General features: G+C 41.1%; 1 protein-coding gene across 2 annotated transcripts in view; it reads right to left on the minus strand.

Annotated features, from left to right (window-relative positions):
* cdk14 (cyclin dependent kinase 14) overlaps positions 1–17,677 on the minus strand; it is a 139,653-nt gene that overhangs the window by 60,024 nt on the left and 61,952 nt on the right. For both annotated transcript variants that reach the window (XM_061263847.1, XM_061215568.1), the window contains 2 exons: positions 7,534–7,654; positions 4,264–4,357 (listed from right to left, as the gene is read on the minus strand). In XM_061263847.1, the coding sequence (XP_061119831.1) occupies positions 4,264–4,357; positions 7,534–7,654 (215 nt within the window). The remainder of the gene's footprint in view (positions 1–4,263; positions 4,358–7,533; positions 7,655–17,677) is intronic.

Consider the following 17,677-nt stretch of genomic DNA (forward strand, 5'->3'; position numbering starts at 1 on the left):
ATGAATTATTCATAGACATTAAGAAGCATTGCTGGATTGGGAAAACACACATAATCATACATATCTTCAATAAATTGCCACAAATTTCCCCAAGCAATTCTATTTAAATTGTAATTTCAGTCATAAAATAGATTTGTAAAACATTTTATATATGTTTTACAAATCTACCCTAGACTTTATTATATATATGTTTATTGTTTTGTGTGTGTTAGTATAAAAGAACACATTTGAGATTTCCAAATATTAATTTTCCACAAGATTTAATTTTACAATTGTTGTATTTAATTTTAAAAAAGTAACATATTACTGTAAGCAATTTACAACTTTTTACATAAAAACTTGATCAAGTCTGTCTGAGATCAGAAGCAAGGAGCCAACCAAAGTCTGCAGAAGAACTGTGGCAAGTTCTCCAACATGCTTTGAACAACCTCCCTGCTGATTGTGTTATAGAACTGCAGGGCAGCGTTGGCTATCTCAGAGAAGTCATGCAGTTTTAACGCCGAAGGGTGTTCACAAAAAATATTGATTTGATTCAGTTTTTAACTATTCTGCCCAATTACTAAAATGTAATGTAAAATGTATAGTATGTTTATTTAGGACCTTTCATTGAATTATTTTTTAAAGAATCTTATCTGTACAGAATGTTATACAGGCGCCTAAGACTTTTGCACAGTACTGTATATATAGCAGGGATAGAAAAACATTATTCCCATAAACATTACTATTTCTGATATACAAATTATTGGAAAGTACATACAGCATATCAGTATATTGGTAATAACATATTTAATTACTGATAGCATAGCATTAATAGCATTCTATATAATTAAAATGAAACCTATTTAGAACAAAATAAATAGATCTATAATACGATTAGACTGCAAACCCCAACTGGAACAAAATCTCTGAATGTCAGTATGAATAGTACAACAAAGCCAAACACTGCTCTGTTCTCTGAAGAAACGACAACATGGGATGACATTACTACAAGGTCAAAGGTCGTGACATCTTCCCGACACTCGCTTCTGCCACTCAGGCCTACACAATATTCTGCCCCAAAATAGTTGTGTGCAAGCAGAGCACCCAGAGATTAAATGTGATGGACAGATCAATCTGAAGGTGAAAATACGAGGGGGTTAATCAGGGTTTGAGTCGGGCCTGGTGGCTGCAGTCCCCCAGAGAGACGGATCTTTATTTCCACCGCATGTCCGCAGCATGCGGAACGCGTTCGATTGGTCAATTATAGCGTCTCTCGCTGCGGCAGATGTCTGTCTGCATCGGGTAATAGCTGCAGTTATTATTACATTACCGCAATTATTTGCTTAACAGATGCCCTTATCCAGGGCGGCTTACACTGCTTACATTCTACACATTACTAAGTTATACAGTACAGCCGGACCGAAGCCACAAGGCTTAAGGGCCAGACGTACAGTAGATTATGTCTACAGCCTTCTACAAGTCCGCTGCATGTCCCTGCCCACTGTGGCTGCTACACGGTGTCCTAATGTTAAGGCCATACCATGGACACCAGAGTTCAGGAAGTCCATTTACACAGCTCAAACCCCCTCTCACACGGAATGTTCTTTCCTATCTCCCCGAACCCCCCTGGATATAAGACTCGGAATACATACAACATTATTTTTTGTGAGTTTTTGTGAGAAATGAAGGTCAGTCTCCAGTGAGCAGTCTTATCTTCCCAATGTCAAGAGCATCTCTGGCAGGAAAGAATCGAAATTGAGATGTGCATTGTCTTCTGGGTAAACACTGACGCAAATGAACCATGATACTGAACATACACACACGTGACGACACATATCTGATCGCCTGTCCCCATTTATACCGGCACGCACACACACAATACATACACAAAATTCACACAGCCCTGTATGTATTCATGCTCTGTTTCTGGAGAGTAATAATCTCTTGGCTGCCATGGACTACAAATATACTTTGTCTTGCCTTGACCTCCACATTATAAATTCAAACTGATTGAAACCCAGTAGACACAGCACATCCGGAATATTATTATCAGACAAAGACTTGCCCAATATTGCCTAACAAGATTGCCTAATTAAAGAAAAACACATGAAGAAAAGCTCACAGCCCTCTGTGCCTTTATAAATCATCTGGCTTTAGAAGATTAAAGAAACAATTCCTACAAGTAAGCCTAACAACTTTGCATAAAAATGTAATTTAGTGCAAAGAAACATGTGTCAGCACAGACCCCTTGAGCAAACTCAAGCATAATTTTGCGATATACTGATCGTAAAGAATTTCAATAATCATTGTAGCTCCATTACGGGTACACAATTGCGTTATGAAGCTAGGCTATTATAAATATGTTGATTAAGAGTCTACCAAGGCTCGAACACAAAAGCATGTTATCAGATGCATGTGTATTGGAAATACAAAGCATATCTCGATCAGTAAGGGTCACCAGTTCCTTTTTGCACCCAACAGCAGATCCAGGATGTACCAAACACTTTCCATCATGTGAGAAATGACTATTAAACTGGTCTAGGATCAGGGCTTGGAGGTGGAATCCTACACCATGTAGTTTCAAAGCTATTTTGTATGTATAGCACTTAGTAGAGTTACTTCAGCCAACTACTTTTGTAAGTTCTTTGTCAAAGACCTATTGAACTTTCCTTTCCAAAGCTAAAATGCAAAACTGTAGATCAACATACAGTAAAAGACAATAATGTGGTCAAGTACTGATGATCTTTTCCATAGAACCCCTCATTGCTTTCTTTAACAGAGAGGCACACTCGATATATCCAGCCAATATTTACTTTCACGGAAGACCGCACTCCGTAATATTCAGAGAAATATCAGTCTGACATCAACGTGGACTTTTTGAGAGAAGAGCGAGAAAAACAATGTCAGAACGTGAAAGTAAACTGTCAGTTTAAAAAAAGCGGAAATGTTTTCAGCCAAAACCCAGCCTGAGGTGCATGTTACATTTTTACATATTTATCAGGCGTAAATGTGCATCCGATTTTGCTGACAGCTGAGTACACAAGGCTTCCGAGGAAAACCTTATTAAGCATGAAAAGAGAAACTGAGCCAATTTGTGAGTCAGCATTTAAGCCTTCATTTTATGTCAGAAAAGGATATCAAGTTGGGATTGTTGGTGCCTGCATGTGTGTATATCTTTGTGTGCGAGCATGTGTATGTGTGTTTGTGTGTGCGCACGTGTGTGTAATGTTCGTCTTCCTTCATAGCTCCACCAAATGCAAATAAAGCTTGTTGACATCAACAAAGTACTAATACAGCTGCCCTTTTTGGACTCAGACTCTTCTCTTTCCTGTGTCCACTGCTCATGCATGCGCCCCCATCAGAACCAGCTTTAGGGCACAGGGGGCCACAAGGGGTGCAGGTGCAGCCAGCCCCAAACTGGGCTGCAGGCCACCTGAACACCTCTTATCCCCTGTACTTGAAAGGGGGAAAGGGGGATAGGATGGAGTGATTCCTGGAGGAGTTTGGAAGCTGCCTTGGGCAGATCTCCTCAGCAGGAACAAAAAAGAGCAATCAATACTGCATACTTTCCCACCATCTCCTCCACCGCCGGGATTGGTTAGCAAAGCATATCTTCAGGGCTGCTCTGTAGCTCCTGAAAATCTTTTTATCCAGCCTTGAACAACGATAACAGCAATCCCATTTTCTTCCCACCTGCCCATCATTTTTTTGCAGCCACAATCACTGTTTCCATGACCTATTTTTCTGTCGAGGATGGATAGGAATGCTTCACTGTTCGTCATTAGACTTATCTTCCATTATGGACTAATTATGGGAAATGACAGGAGAGGACATTTCATATACCCTGGATTATTCTTGTTTAAATATTTATTGAGATCATCATGAGCCGTGTGCAGATGAACATTCTCTTCATTTATTTCACCTTTGTAACTAGATTTGGAGTTCAGATGATAATGTGTCACATGTAATAAATAATGTAAATGGACCAATATGACTATTCAAGGAGGGGATACAATATTCAGTGAAGAAATATTGCAGATGTTGAGATAAAAAAAGTGTATAGCTAAAAAAAGTCAGTACTCTCACTTGCATGAAATAGACCCATATCAGAAAAAGATGTAACCTTGACAAAATGACTACAAACATCTAGTTACAGTATACAAAATGAAAAACAGCACTGAACATACAGTAAGTAACAAGGTAACAGGTTGCGATAGAACACATATACACACTACCAGAGCATGCACACATAGAAAGTACAACCAGGATAAAATAATTTCTCACCAGAAATATCCTCTCAAGCTGGTCTTGAATATCCTTCATCCCCGGAAATGCAGCCACACCTTGGATCATTTCAATGAAGATGCACCCCACACCCCTGAATTGCAGAAATTGAAGCAAAATGATTGAACATATTGTTACACAATCACGAGAGAGACTTTATGCACACTATAGTGCTTGTATTTTTATTAGTAAGTATGAGTTTAAAGTGCAGACTGTCAGCTTTATTTTGAGAGTATACTCATATCAGAAAACCAGTGTATGAATTCATACACTCAATCATTTATATAATTACTGAAGAAAAGGTAAAGATCGCGCATTTACTCAAAATAATTTGGGAGGAATGCTAAGGCCTAAACAATTCCACGTTCATGCTGGCCCTCAATACTGCGTACATTTCCTGTATGTAAAACGAAAATAAGAATACGTGCATTTCCACTTATTATAAAATAAGTGGACATATAAGTATTCTGATTGTTTTACTTGATGTGTGACCTTACTCAGTTCTGAAGGCCGGTGTGAACATTCATATAATGAATGAATAAAACCCCGATTTTAGAGGACCAAAAGTAATTGGACAAAAGGCCTGTACTGTAGCCATCTTCAGCTCACTGTTGTATTCAGGAGCTTTACGACTTCAGTCTCGAATTCAGTAAGTGAAACGCATGCTCAATTGGATTCAGGTTGGATGATTGACTTGGCCAATCAAGAACATTCCACTTTTCGGCCCTGAAAAACGTCTTGGTTGCTTCAGCCGTGTGATTGGGGTCATTGTTCTGCTGCAAGGTGAGGCACTGTCCAATGAATTTTGAGGGATTTGGTTGGATCAGAAAAGATTATGTTTCTGTACACTTCAGATTTCATCCTGCTGCTGCTGTCAGCAATCACATCATCAATAAAGACAAGTGAGCCAGTTCCAGTGGCAGCCATAGAGACCCAAGCCATAACACTACATCTGCCATGTTTCACAGATGAGAGCGCTGCTTTGGATCATGAACAGCTCCTTTCTTTTTCTATGGTTTCCCTTTTCCATCACTTTGGTGCAGCTTAACACTCGCCTAATCTGTTCATAGGACTTCATTCCAGAACACTTTTTAGCTCATTCTAATATGTGAATAATGACATTAGAAAAATGAAAGTTAGAGGATATGATGGTATTGTGTGCCAGATAATGCATTTTGTTTAGACACACAATTCCCACACTTTCTGTTTTAAGAGATGTATGTTATTGGAGGTATAATATTGAAATTACCGAGCATAAAGCACTTTTCTTTGTTTTCAACTGGAAAGTAAAACACACACAATCACAAAACGTGTTGAATCCCAATTAGAAGGAAACATGGATATTTGCTGAAAACATCAGCCATCACTTTGAACTGACTAGTGGTGCAGTTCACTCCATCGATCACCATGAAGGATAGGGATGTCACTCATCCCTGCTCATTACGGCAAAGCTTCATTAGGCACCAGGGAAAAAACACTGATCGCCAGTCTAACAAAGAAAATAATCTTTTATGAGGAATGTCTGAAATTCACCCATGCTACATTATTCTACAGACTTCTCTCACAGAGAACATCAATCCAGCAGAATAGCCTTCACAAGGGTACCGCCTCGTTGAAGAGAATGACTAGGAGACAGGCAGACACTCGAATAGGACGACTGCATCTAATGTTGCCAACAGCACATTTTTCTCAAATACGAAGAATATAACATCGTTTTATGCCTGTCTATCCTTTTAGTTTTAAAACGGCACTGTGCTGCGAATATCAAAATATGACAACCGGCAGCAAAATAAGTCCCAGTCGACATGACAAGAAAATGTGTAAATGTTTTAAACTGAATTTCCTGGAAAGCGCTATGCTGCTTTTACCGTGCTCTAGCACTGGCGTGTTAACCAAATGTTTCTTTAAGAAGAAGGCATTTCTGAAAGTGGCTTTGACAGTCTCGGAGGCCATTGTTCAGTCCTGCAGAGAAAGACCCAGGGATGCCGCTCTGTGTGTTTAAACTCACGTCAGGGTTCATTTGTCAGCTGGCTATTGTTACTGACAGATTCGGTTAACGGTCCAGCACACTCAACCCCCCAGCCCCGCACAGGAAACAAGCGAGCAGTCACATCGCTGATAAGGAATGTTTTAAAACAGGGGTTTGTGCTGCTGCTTGGTTCACACAACCCAGGCCCTTTAAAACCATACAGGATGATATTGCATTGGAATTCATATGTAATCTATTCTGTCTGCATCCATAAATGTATGGACATTCTCTGAGTCCTGTGGGGCTGATATTACTATATTATTCTGATATTCTCACTCACTTGAAGACACTTCTGGTAAAACTTGCAATCTGTGTGTTCATGCATGTTCTTCAGTCTATCCTGCGTCATCTCTTAAACATGGCCAATATAAAATTTGATTGCAAATACCATAGTAACTGAAATCCCCAAGTCAATTACTTTTCAATAACCTTTGAGTTGAAAGTGTAATCAAGATTAAAGCAAGTATTCCAAGGTCAAATTCCTTGTAATTGAATTTTGCTTAATATAGTTAGTAAGAATGTAAACAAACTTGTATCAGTGTACTACACAAAAGTAAGGACAAAGCACAAAATTAGACTGAACACAGATGACCGTAATGCTAGCAATACTCAAGCATAGCACATTGATTTTCAGTGATCATCTCAATCCTCCAGTGAGCCTAGCTGGGGTGAAAAAAGGTCTCTCTCTAGTCTTGTCCACCTGCTCCCCCCTTTTCCTGCTGAACTCTAATTGCCCACTGAAAGATGCAGCTGAGGTCCTTGACGGGGCTGTCCCCATGGAGGCCTGTCCATAAATAGACAGTGCCTAACCTTATTGCACTTCCCAGAATCCCCTCTCGGGAGGACTTCCCTGGTCAACTGTCAAGGATACTTATTTTATATTTGACCTGACCACTGTTCTATAATGTATGCTCTCCATAGGGAACAGTGAATTTCAGCCTAATACACTTAATACACAATAAAACTATATAGCAATAAAATTATATTGCTAAAATTTTGGATGCCATGTAAGCTACCCTAGAAAATAATCTGAATTTCCAGATATGTCTGAACATATTGTTTGCTATGCTTTGACAGTTATGAAACAGTGTAACATTGGTTGCCTCATCAGCAGAGTAAGAAAGGGGAAGAGTGCCTGGCATCTTGCAGGGAAACAGAATGGCTTCTGGAAATGTCTCATGGCTCTGTGGTCAGGCATGGATGGAGCAGACATTTGGCCCTGCTTGGGAGAAGATACCCACCACATGTCCAGGCAGGTGGAGTAGTCTGTGGAGCCCAGCAGCACATCCGGAGGCCTGTACCACAGTGTCACCACCTCGTTGGAGTATGTGTGGCTCGGGACTGATTTGGCTCGGGCCAGACCTGTGAGAGAATACAGCGGGAAGGAGAGAGAGAGATGTCAAAGTTCACCTACATCTCATTACAGCTAATGAGGCCAGAGGGGATTGTCACTGAGTTACATGTACATATTTGTTAGGAAAATTTCACAGTTTTGCTTGCACTGGTCAAATAGACCATCCTTTGATAACATGTGCGTGTTTGGGTTCAAACTTAGATGAGTGAAACTGTTAGTTTCCATGGGAGCGGCATAATGATACAAAAACAATGTTGCCCACTCATATACTACTATACAATAAAACATGTAACAGAATAAAAATACATGAATTCATTGACAGGGCTAGAGGCAGTTTAGGTAGAGCTAGGTAGTCAGCTGCCAGCTAAATCAGCCAACTGCTGCCCCCCTTTCAATGTTCTGTGTTTATTTACATATGGCATGGCCAAATCCATCCCTCTCCAATTCTAAACTCAGTCTGGACCGAGTATCTTCCCACCTACAGGAACACTCCCTCAGTAGCTTTTCGTTTCTGAGAAAGCGACACATGCATTATATCTCTTTGACATTTCAACTAACAGATTCTACCTTTTAATTTTTTAGATGGATAATATTTATTGCCTGCTATCAGTCATTGGCATCAAGCTCAGGTCATTCTTACAGTGCATGTGTACACGAATTACATTACACCCACTCTTCAATATCAATATTCAAACGGCACAGTAAATTGGGAGCCAACTCCACAAGTGCCAGTTGTTCGCAAGTCATCAGGCGGCAAGTCGGGGGAGAGGTGTCATGACAAAGAGAGCAAGAACAACACATAATTGGCACGCTATGAATTATTAAATCACGTGGACTTATTGTGGTCATAAAAAGTATCCATCCCAGGTGGTGATAACTAATTACCCTAACTAACAGCCACTTCCTCCTGCATAATGCCTTCAGTGAGGTGGCAGGGGGGAATGGCAAGTTTCTGTCCTCGAGCGGAGACCAGACACATTCATCCTGATCGGTTCCTTTCTACTTTGTAATTTACAGTGAATAATCTGCGCGCTAAACAAAGGCAGTGTCGAGCTGAGAGGCTGCTATTAAAGCAGAAACAGTGAGAGGGTATCATTTCCTCACCCGGGGGTCAATGGGAGGCTAACGCCTGAGGGGGTGGCCCATCATCAAAAGTGCAGTAATACGTTCTAAGATCGGCTACAGGGGCAATTGTGTCTGTGAACTAATTGCCACCGTGATGGAGGGAGGGAGGTGAGGGGTGAGGGACAGAGGAGCCCGGCCCTCTGCGCTCAGCAGGCAGATAACCTCCACTCGTCCCAGGGCAGTTGCCATGGAAACGGCGCAGGAAAAGCGGCTTCAGTTTTGAAAGGAGGGGAGAGCGGGAGGGAGCCGGGCAAACTGACATAACGCGTCTACACGCTTCCTCAAAGAGGCTGTTTCAAAAGATGGCTGCTCTCGCACAATGACTCCCGGCTGTGAGAGGAGGCTCAGACCACTACTTTCCCTCTGAATTCAAAGCCCGGCGCCCACGTTTCCAAAAAGCCTGCGCTCTGGGACGAAGGTCAGGTGGACCTGTGTTGTGAATTATACATCACTCACTTTAACCCCTCTGCCCCAGCTGATCTGAGTACAGCCCACACAGGGGGCATCGCAACTGAATCAGCATCAAACCAACTTCTCCACTTCACACAACAGCTGTGTTTTATTGGGAAGTTATTTGTAACAAGACAACACAATCTACAAACCCAATGGACTCACATATCTAAATTACAACCATTACTTGCTAAGAAGGCAGCCATATCCTCAAGTACTTCACATAGCCCACTTTTCAAGCACAATAACATCCATTTACACAGTATACTTCCTGACACTATTCAGCGTTTTACTCAAGGGTACTAGTACACTATGTGCTACAAAGGATATGAGCCTCTGTAGCAACCTGGTTACAAGTGCCGTTTCAAAACTACACTGTCAAATCCAAAATATCCCACTCAGAGGGAACCCAAATGACACTGTGGGAAAGATGTATTACTCCGCACATCGTTCAAAAGGGAAAACGATTTAAACTATAAGGCCGACCTGAAATCTCTATGGTCTTACAGGAAATGGTTTTTATATTACTGTATTTGTGATGTCAAAACTCCCACATCAAATACACAAGAAGCATTTCTGCAAGAATGGAAAAATAATGTAATCATAGTCCTTTTTACTGTATATTACTAGATATCTTAGGATAGGAGCTCTTACCCTGAAGTTGGTAAATGCAGTGCATTATATGTAGAATAAAGCACTTAATTTAGACAGGGTCTGGAGGACAAAGAATAATCGGGCTTTGCAGGTAATTTATTGTTTATGTTTTATTATCCATTCATAGGCGAGAAGCATAAATCTAACTGCAATGGCACACATACTGTTCATGGAGATCATTGCAGTAGGGTGATTTACTTCCGCACAATTCTTTACCAGGATGGTAATGAACAATGTTTCTGAAATAAATTAAGTGTCATGAGATACATTTTTTAACTATGAGGCTTATTAAACGGAACACGCATCCATCATCTGTGGTCACCCCAATTTGCCCCTGTCTCGTTTAATTGAGGTCCTCGCCACCTGACCGCATCAATTTAGTTAACAGGGAGCATATTTAATCAGACGACATATGTTAAGGAATGGCAGGAAATTGTGCTTTAACATGAATTGAAAACAGAAAATCCAGCACCTACCCTGGATAATTGCTCTCTGAAAACAGCAGCTATAGCTGTGCACTGCAGGAACAAATTACTGTGCCACACCTCCCAAACAATGAAGAAACCGCAATGTGGTAACTAAAACCCTGCACACTGCCCAGCTAGCAAAAAGCACGACTGAAACTCACAACATAGGTTCTAATGAATAGCAATGTTGTAGCAACAGTTTTACGACATTTCTTTACAACAACTGTTTTACAACCATCCCCAAAACAAGAAACTCTCCAGCAACACTGAAAATAAGTCCTTATGACACTTTCCCCAAGGAGACATTTTTAGGATGTGTTTGCAACTGAAAAAGAACACAACATTTCAGGTTTTCAACAACCGAACAAATGGTTTGAAAAATGTAATATTGTATAGCTAGTTGGGCAGACATTACTGCCAGTCCACAAAAAGGTTACCCTGGTATGTAGGACAAATGTGTAGACAAATAGAAGGGCCCTAAATTAGTTAATATGTTTATTTACTCTACTGACAAAATGCAGACCTGACAATGTAAGACATGCATTAGCATACAACGCATCAAAAAAAGAAAACTGATACATGGACATCTTGTGTGTGGATACATACAGTTCTGTGGATGTGAAGAAAGCATGAGCCAGAGCAGAGGATTAATATTGAAGCCTCTGGATGGGTCCAGCACGGAGCTGGAATAATGATAGGGTTTCATTGACTTTCATGTCGTGTATCGGTTTTGCTCAGGAGGAGACCACTAAAGTGCAGACGCTACACTTTTTTCCATCTTTAACCCCACTTCTCCACGCTGCTGCATGAGCAGTATTGCAGAGAGAACTCTCTCCGTATGCTTTAGACCAGTTACCTGATATTCCTCAGCAAAAGACACCATTGAGTTTGAGCCACAGCCTAGCATTGCATTTTAAATTTAAATCTCTTCCACGATGTTCACAAATCTTTGGCTCATTAAATCGCACATGCTTACCCACTAGCATTTTAAGATTTTATTTTTGGATACTATGCAAATTATTTGCATCTTCCTCAAAACTGACCTCATTTTGTCATTTCTTTTTTCAGTTACATGTTAGTCATTCGGTGAAGATAGGCCACCTCTGTCAGAAAAGCAGGTGTGCTCAAACGTTCGCTGCACAGCAGAGAGCTGTTTGATTACACAGTCTTTCAAACCCAAAACAAAAACACGTCTATTTCATCACCTCTCCCCAGAGAACTGCCGCACGGAGCTTCCCCGTCTCTGATTAATCTCCAGGGCCTGCAGGGCGCATCTGCTCCTATCCCTGAGGCTTGTTATAGCAAAACGGCCATTTTACAGCACACAGGAGGAAGGCCATTCCATTCCACACAGATTCTTCCACTCACATTACATCACATCTACCTCTTGATTAATCACAATGATCACAAAGACACATCATTTACTAGGCTTGTTGGTATTTCAGTTTCTGTGAATTGTTTCGATTGTTGTGGTCAGGACCTTTAAGAGAAAAATAAAAGCCTTTACAATGGCTGGTAAGGGGCATTTGGGGGTTTGTGGTCTAAAGCAAAAAATGCACTTTAACTAACTCCAAAACAGCTTGTACTGTGATATTTGTGTCTGTAGAAAATGCAATTGTGCACAGTACCCAATTATTCTTAAACAAATGTTTAATCTTAGTTTGGGTTTCCTGTGGCACGTGTAACCTGAAAAAATAACACAATATAAAGATGTCTATTTATGTTTATATTTGTGGATAAATGCTAAGCAATTAATGTGTGCATATGTGTAGCCTTTAAGAACACAACAACAAAGCTGCTTTTGGGTTACTTGCCTGGGTTTTCAAGAGGAGGTCCGCAAAAAGATAACCAAATCACTAGGGGGTCCACGACCGCACTCACAACCCCCACCTACCCACCCAGTGCATGCAATAGCAATTACCCCCCCCCCCCCCCTCCTCCAAGGCTCATGATTGCCTTTTTAATGTCTAATGGGGACACCAGGATGCCTTCCAGGGTAGGGGTTCCTGAATCAAAACCACTTGAAAAACCCTCATATAAAGAGTGTGAAAACATTAAGCAAAAGGTGACATTTCAGACCTCAATACAGTCTCTAAGATTCAGTCATATGCACTTAGCCAGTTTGAAGGCATATGCAATTCAATAAAAGTTGTTTCACGTTCAAAAAAAAGAAGAAAAAAAAGAAAAAGAAAAATCAAAGAAGCAAGAAGAGGTGTGATGTGAAAATTCATTTAGGCCAGCATTTGTTCTGGCTACTGGCACAAGCATTCTTTCATGCATTCTAATAACCTCTCCTTTTTCCACCAAATACAAGTTTCTCTCCTCATTTCCATACTGCATTAAATCACTGACCTGGGATCAGCAATTACTGGAATGTTGAAATACAATTTAACATGTTACTGCAGCAATCAGAAACCCATGGCAGTTTCCTATTCTCATGGTAACTTTATTGGAATGAAATGGCAACCATTCAGCTACGTAAAGATAGTTTTCAGAGAATGAAAGGTACTGCAATAGGACAAAAATTTACATAACCAAATTATCAATACGGTGTTTTCGCACATAATACTGTGTATCTCCAAATCAACAGCATCATTTGCATGCATCTAGTTATAGGTCTGCTGCTAACAACATAGCTTTCTGGAAGTAAATGAAACAAAAAATCTGCAGGAGCAATATGATCCAAATGCAAACCTTTTTGTCTTTAAACTGTGGTAGACTGAGACATTGAGGTATATTTTTAAAGAACACAGAGTTTACCTTGCCATGGGAATGAAACAAAGAATGAATTTACTTTTTTATATTTTTACTTCTATATTCTATATTTACTTCTACCAGGATGGTAGAAAGGCAGTAAAAAAGCACTAGTCTATTTCCCCAAATGTTTCCCCAACATTTTCCTCTACTATAGAGAACAGAGCAAAATGGAACATGCTTGAAAATGTGACCCATTTTCTTTGACTGCATCTGGTGCATCTATGCCACATATGTGCCAGTGAGTTCTGCTACGTATAATAGTGAGTATTCAATAAAAAAGAAAAAAACAACCAGAATTACTGTAGACAATAGCCACTTTTAAATGGAAAAAATTACGATTTAATTGCTCATTTCTCTCATTTCAAATGAACCACCATAATTAGAATTCTATTCTGAAAATTGTCTTTGGGTGAAACAAGTTAAACTTCACCTGGACCCAGCACAAAGGCTCAAAGAGGAAAAGTAGGATCCAAATGATCGAGAATTTCCTTGTTTTATACAGTGTGCAAACCCATTATGTTCAGAAGAATGTCCCAGCAGATCGCAGAAAACCTACTAAATGCACTTTCATCTGTAGTGAGAAATGGTCTTTCAAAGGGAATCGTGAGCTACAAAGGTACCATAATCAGTGCACACGGCAGTCATTCCCATTCCGCGCACGCACAATAAGGCTTGATTAAGCAGAATAACTCTGGCGTTTCCCATTCATTCACACAGAGGACAAGGGGCCACAATTCCTGCTGCATGACATCACTGAACTTGAACATCTACGGTCTCTCAACGGTGAAGACAGAGCACTTTGTTACTGTACAGCATCTTGGGTGGGTCTGGTACTAGTTGTTTTTGTGTGAGTAGAATTTGCATTCACATCTCCCCATAGTCCATGAACTTGATTAATGAAAATAAGATTTATTTGATATAACAGATAATATTTATGTAAATCCACAACTCTCCATTTAATTAAACTATCCATAATAAAGGTACAAAAACAAGAACAACATTTACAGCAAAAAAGCATAAAATGTTTTTAAGTATTTGCTTTTTCTTTAAATCATTGGTTTTTCAGACCTTTATGGGGAAATCAATAGTATTTTATTTTCCAGAGGCAGCTCCAAGACGTAGTGCAGCACTGTGGGAGGGGTAGCAGCTGGGTTCTTAGTTTTAGGGACATGAAGTTCAATGCTAGATGCTAAGTAAGGATATTTATACCCCTTTTCCACTGTAAAATTTAAGCAAGGCTGTCATTGGGAGCTAGACTGGCCCACCGGGCCAGCCACTTCTTTCTCAATCTATCACCTGCAACCAAACCACAATCCACCGAATACTTGAATCCGGTGTAATAAAGGTGAAGGCAAGTGATAGATGCAGGTGCAGGGTCCTTAAACATTTAATGTCAAACCTACATAATTTGTTATACATAAACGTAAAGCAATGTTTACTGACAAGAACAGACCATTTAGCCCAGCCAGGCTCCTCAATTTGTCTGTAGTATAACGTTCATCAGGCGTTATGTCCAACTTGGTTATGAAAATATCCACTGCAAGGTGAGGTAAACATTCCATGGATGAATAACCCTGGAATATCGGGTCCAAGCTGCCCCCTCACAGAACAGGCACTGCTGCACTGCCCCAATTAATTTACAGTACAGATAACTATGGGAACTGCTCTAATGGATGCCATAATGCCACAGTTACTAAAGAAGGAAGGGAGGGGGAGTGATATGCGAACGATGAGGTCAGAGGTGGGCTGGGCTGAATGTAAGAGTACATTAGAGAACACCAGTGAAATATGTCAAATAACCGCATGTACCTGTTCTATTTTCCACTGTGGTGTGTCGACTAGAGACATGGGAATTAAACGAAGAGCTATGCCACTGCTGGGCACAGATTTAATGGGCAGACCCATTCATGCCAATGTGTTTGGTGTTAGGTGTTTAAAAATATATCAAGTGCATCCTGTATAGAGTTACAACCCATATAACTCTTCTCTCGTCTGGATGTTCACTGCAATCAGTTTATTTCCTCTGCTTTTAGCACTGAGATCAGTTAATTTCCTCAGGTGTTAGCACTGATGCCAACAGAAGCAACAGTTGCAGTATGGCGCTCGCTGGCTCTCGTATAAGTAGGCCAGTACCAGCAACGCTAGCAGACTGAGCTGTCAGCAGGACCAGAAAAAAGAAGAAAACGACCTGATCTAATTGAGCTACTGTAACCTGGCCTCAGCTCTGCAAGGGGAAAGGAGTAAGATTGATATCTTCCTATCCTGATTCAATACACTTCACACCAAGTAAAAAATAGCACATGCAAGATTTTAAATCTAATCATTCCCAGGACAAATAAATGCCATCTGTACTGGTCCTTGCCATCTTAAAAAATCATTTAATTGTGAGATAAGTCAACAGTCAATAAGACAGACAGGAGCAGGCAAACAGCCACACTTTAAAATATAACCATATACCCTTACATCTTGGTCCATCAGTTAAACAGATAAATAGTGTAATCAATCTTTGCTGAATGTATCCTGCTGCCCTTCATGTCGGTGGGAAACTGAACCCAGAGCCATATGCCCAACCCTCCATCCAAATGGCTGACCAAGCAGCTGTCCTGGAACAACTCATTTTGTTTGGGGGTGAAAAGAGTGATTTGGCAGAGCTCTGCTGTGCCCTGATGGCCAGAGCAGGGTTTTCCATGGATGTGCCAGACGGAGCACGGGGTGATTAGGAGCAGCCAGCCGCACACTCCTGAGCCAAATTCAGCCCTGTTACTGCCACTCATGGACAAGAACATAACACATGCACACACACACACGCACACATACACACGCACACACACACATGCACACACACACTCACACACACACGCACACACATACCCACACACACACACTCGCACACACGCTCGCACGCACACACACACACACACACACACACACTCGCACGCACGCACACGCACACACTCGCACGCACACACACAAGCATGTGCACATGCACACACCCACACACATACATGCATTTATTCATTCAGGCAAAATGCATAGACACACGCACGCACACACCCACCCACACACACACACGCACGCACACACACACACAAACACACACATGCACGCATGCACACACACACACGCACGCATGCACACACACACACTCACACACACGCACACACACCTGCACACACACACACACATGCACACACACTCATTCAGGCAAGTATACAGTCACACACACACAAACACGCACACACACACACGCATTCATTCATTCAGGCAAGTATACTATCTATAAATGCATTCAGTCACACACACACAAACACGCGTGCACACACACACACGCATTCATTCATTCAGGCAAGTATACTGCCTATAAATGCATACAGTCACACACAAACACGTACACACACACATGCATTCATTAATTCAGGCAGGGTATACTATCTATAAATGCATACAGTCACACACACACAAACACTCAGACATGCATTCAGGCAAGTATACTGTCTATAAATGCACACAGTCACACACAAACACGCATACACACACATACATACATCAGTCAGAACAAACAATCACAAATATTACGTGCATGTATAGGCACAGCGGTCTGGTACACACACGTACATACACTCAGTGAGTGTAGAAGAATGAAGAATGACTGATCTGCTGTGATTTTCACACACAACAGATCAGACCGGTCGAAGCTAACAGGAAGGAGACAGGAGCGCAAATAACCGCACTTCACTGCACAACAGCGGTATGCAGAAGACCATCTCTAACCACACAATGTGTCAAACCTCTAAGTGGAGAGGCTACAGGGGCAGAAGACCAATAAGTCGAAAAAAATAAGTCTAATAAATACCTAATAAAGTGTTCACTGATTGTATACTCATATATACACAAATATAAACCCATGAGCCTGCAGACATGATGAAGCATACCCAATAAACACTGTTGGGACAGAATCCATTTCAACATTTCCTTATTTTTTTTGTAAATCATTGAAATGGAGGTGAGTTACAGGAAGATGTTACAGTCCATTTTCTTAAGGCGTCTGAATGTTTGTGATATATCTCAGGTATACCGCTCATGAACCGCTAACAACCCTTCCTGAAATTACACCAGTAAAATATGGGCAAGGCATAACTCACTAAACCTTCTAAATAAACAAATAATACGATGCACATTAAATCTGTATTGACAGGCAGAAATGCAGCCTTTTGTGCTTAGTACTGGCAGCAAATGGATCAGACAGCCACTTCCAAAGGAGAGAATTGATTTTTCCCATAGCCTTTTTGTTTCTTAATCTTTGCCTGGCTTCTCATTAAAATATAAATACAAGGCGCAAAGAGCTGACACAGGATTTGTTCCGCAGACAAATTGTGCATATAAGGCAGTGATGAACAACAGAGCAGTCATGTGATAGGTCTGGTTGGCAGGCAGCAGAGGGAGGGGGGGGGTCTGTACTGTCAGCTCACAGGGTTTTACCTTCCTAAGGCACTGTGGGGTTTCTGAAGCTCCCCTGGCCCTGTCCACTCCACCGCATCCTCCTACCCCCCGCCCGCCCGGCTCAAAACCCCCTGCCTC

This window comes from Conger conger, chromosome 1 (genome assembly GCF_963514075.1).
Source record: "Conger conger chromosome 1, fConCon1.1, whole genome shotgun sequence".
NCBI lineage: Eukaryota > Metazoa > Chordata > Actinopteri > Anguilliformes > Congridae > Conger > Conger conger.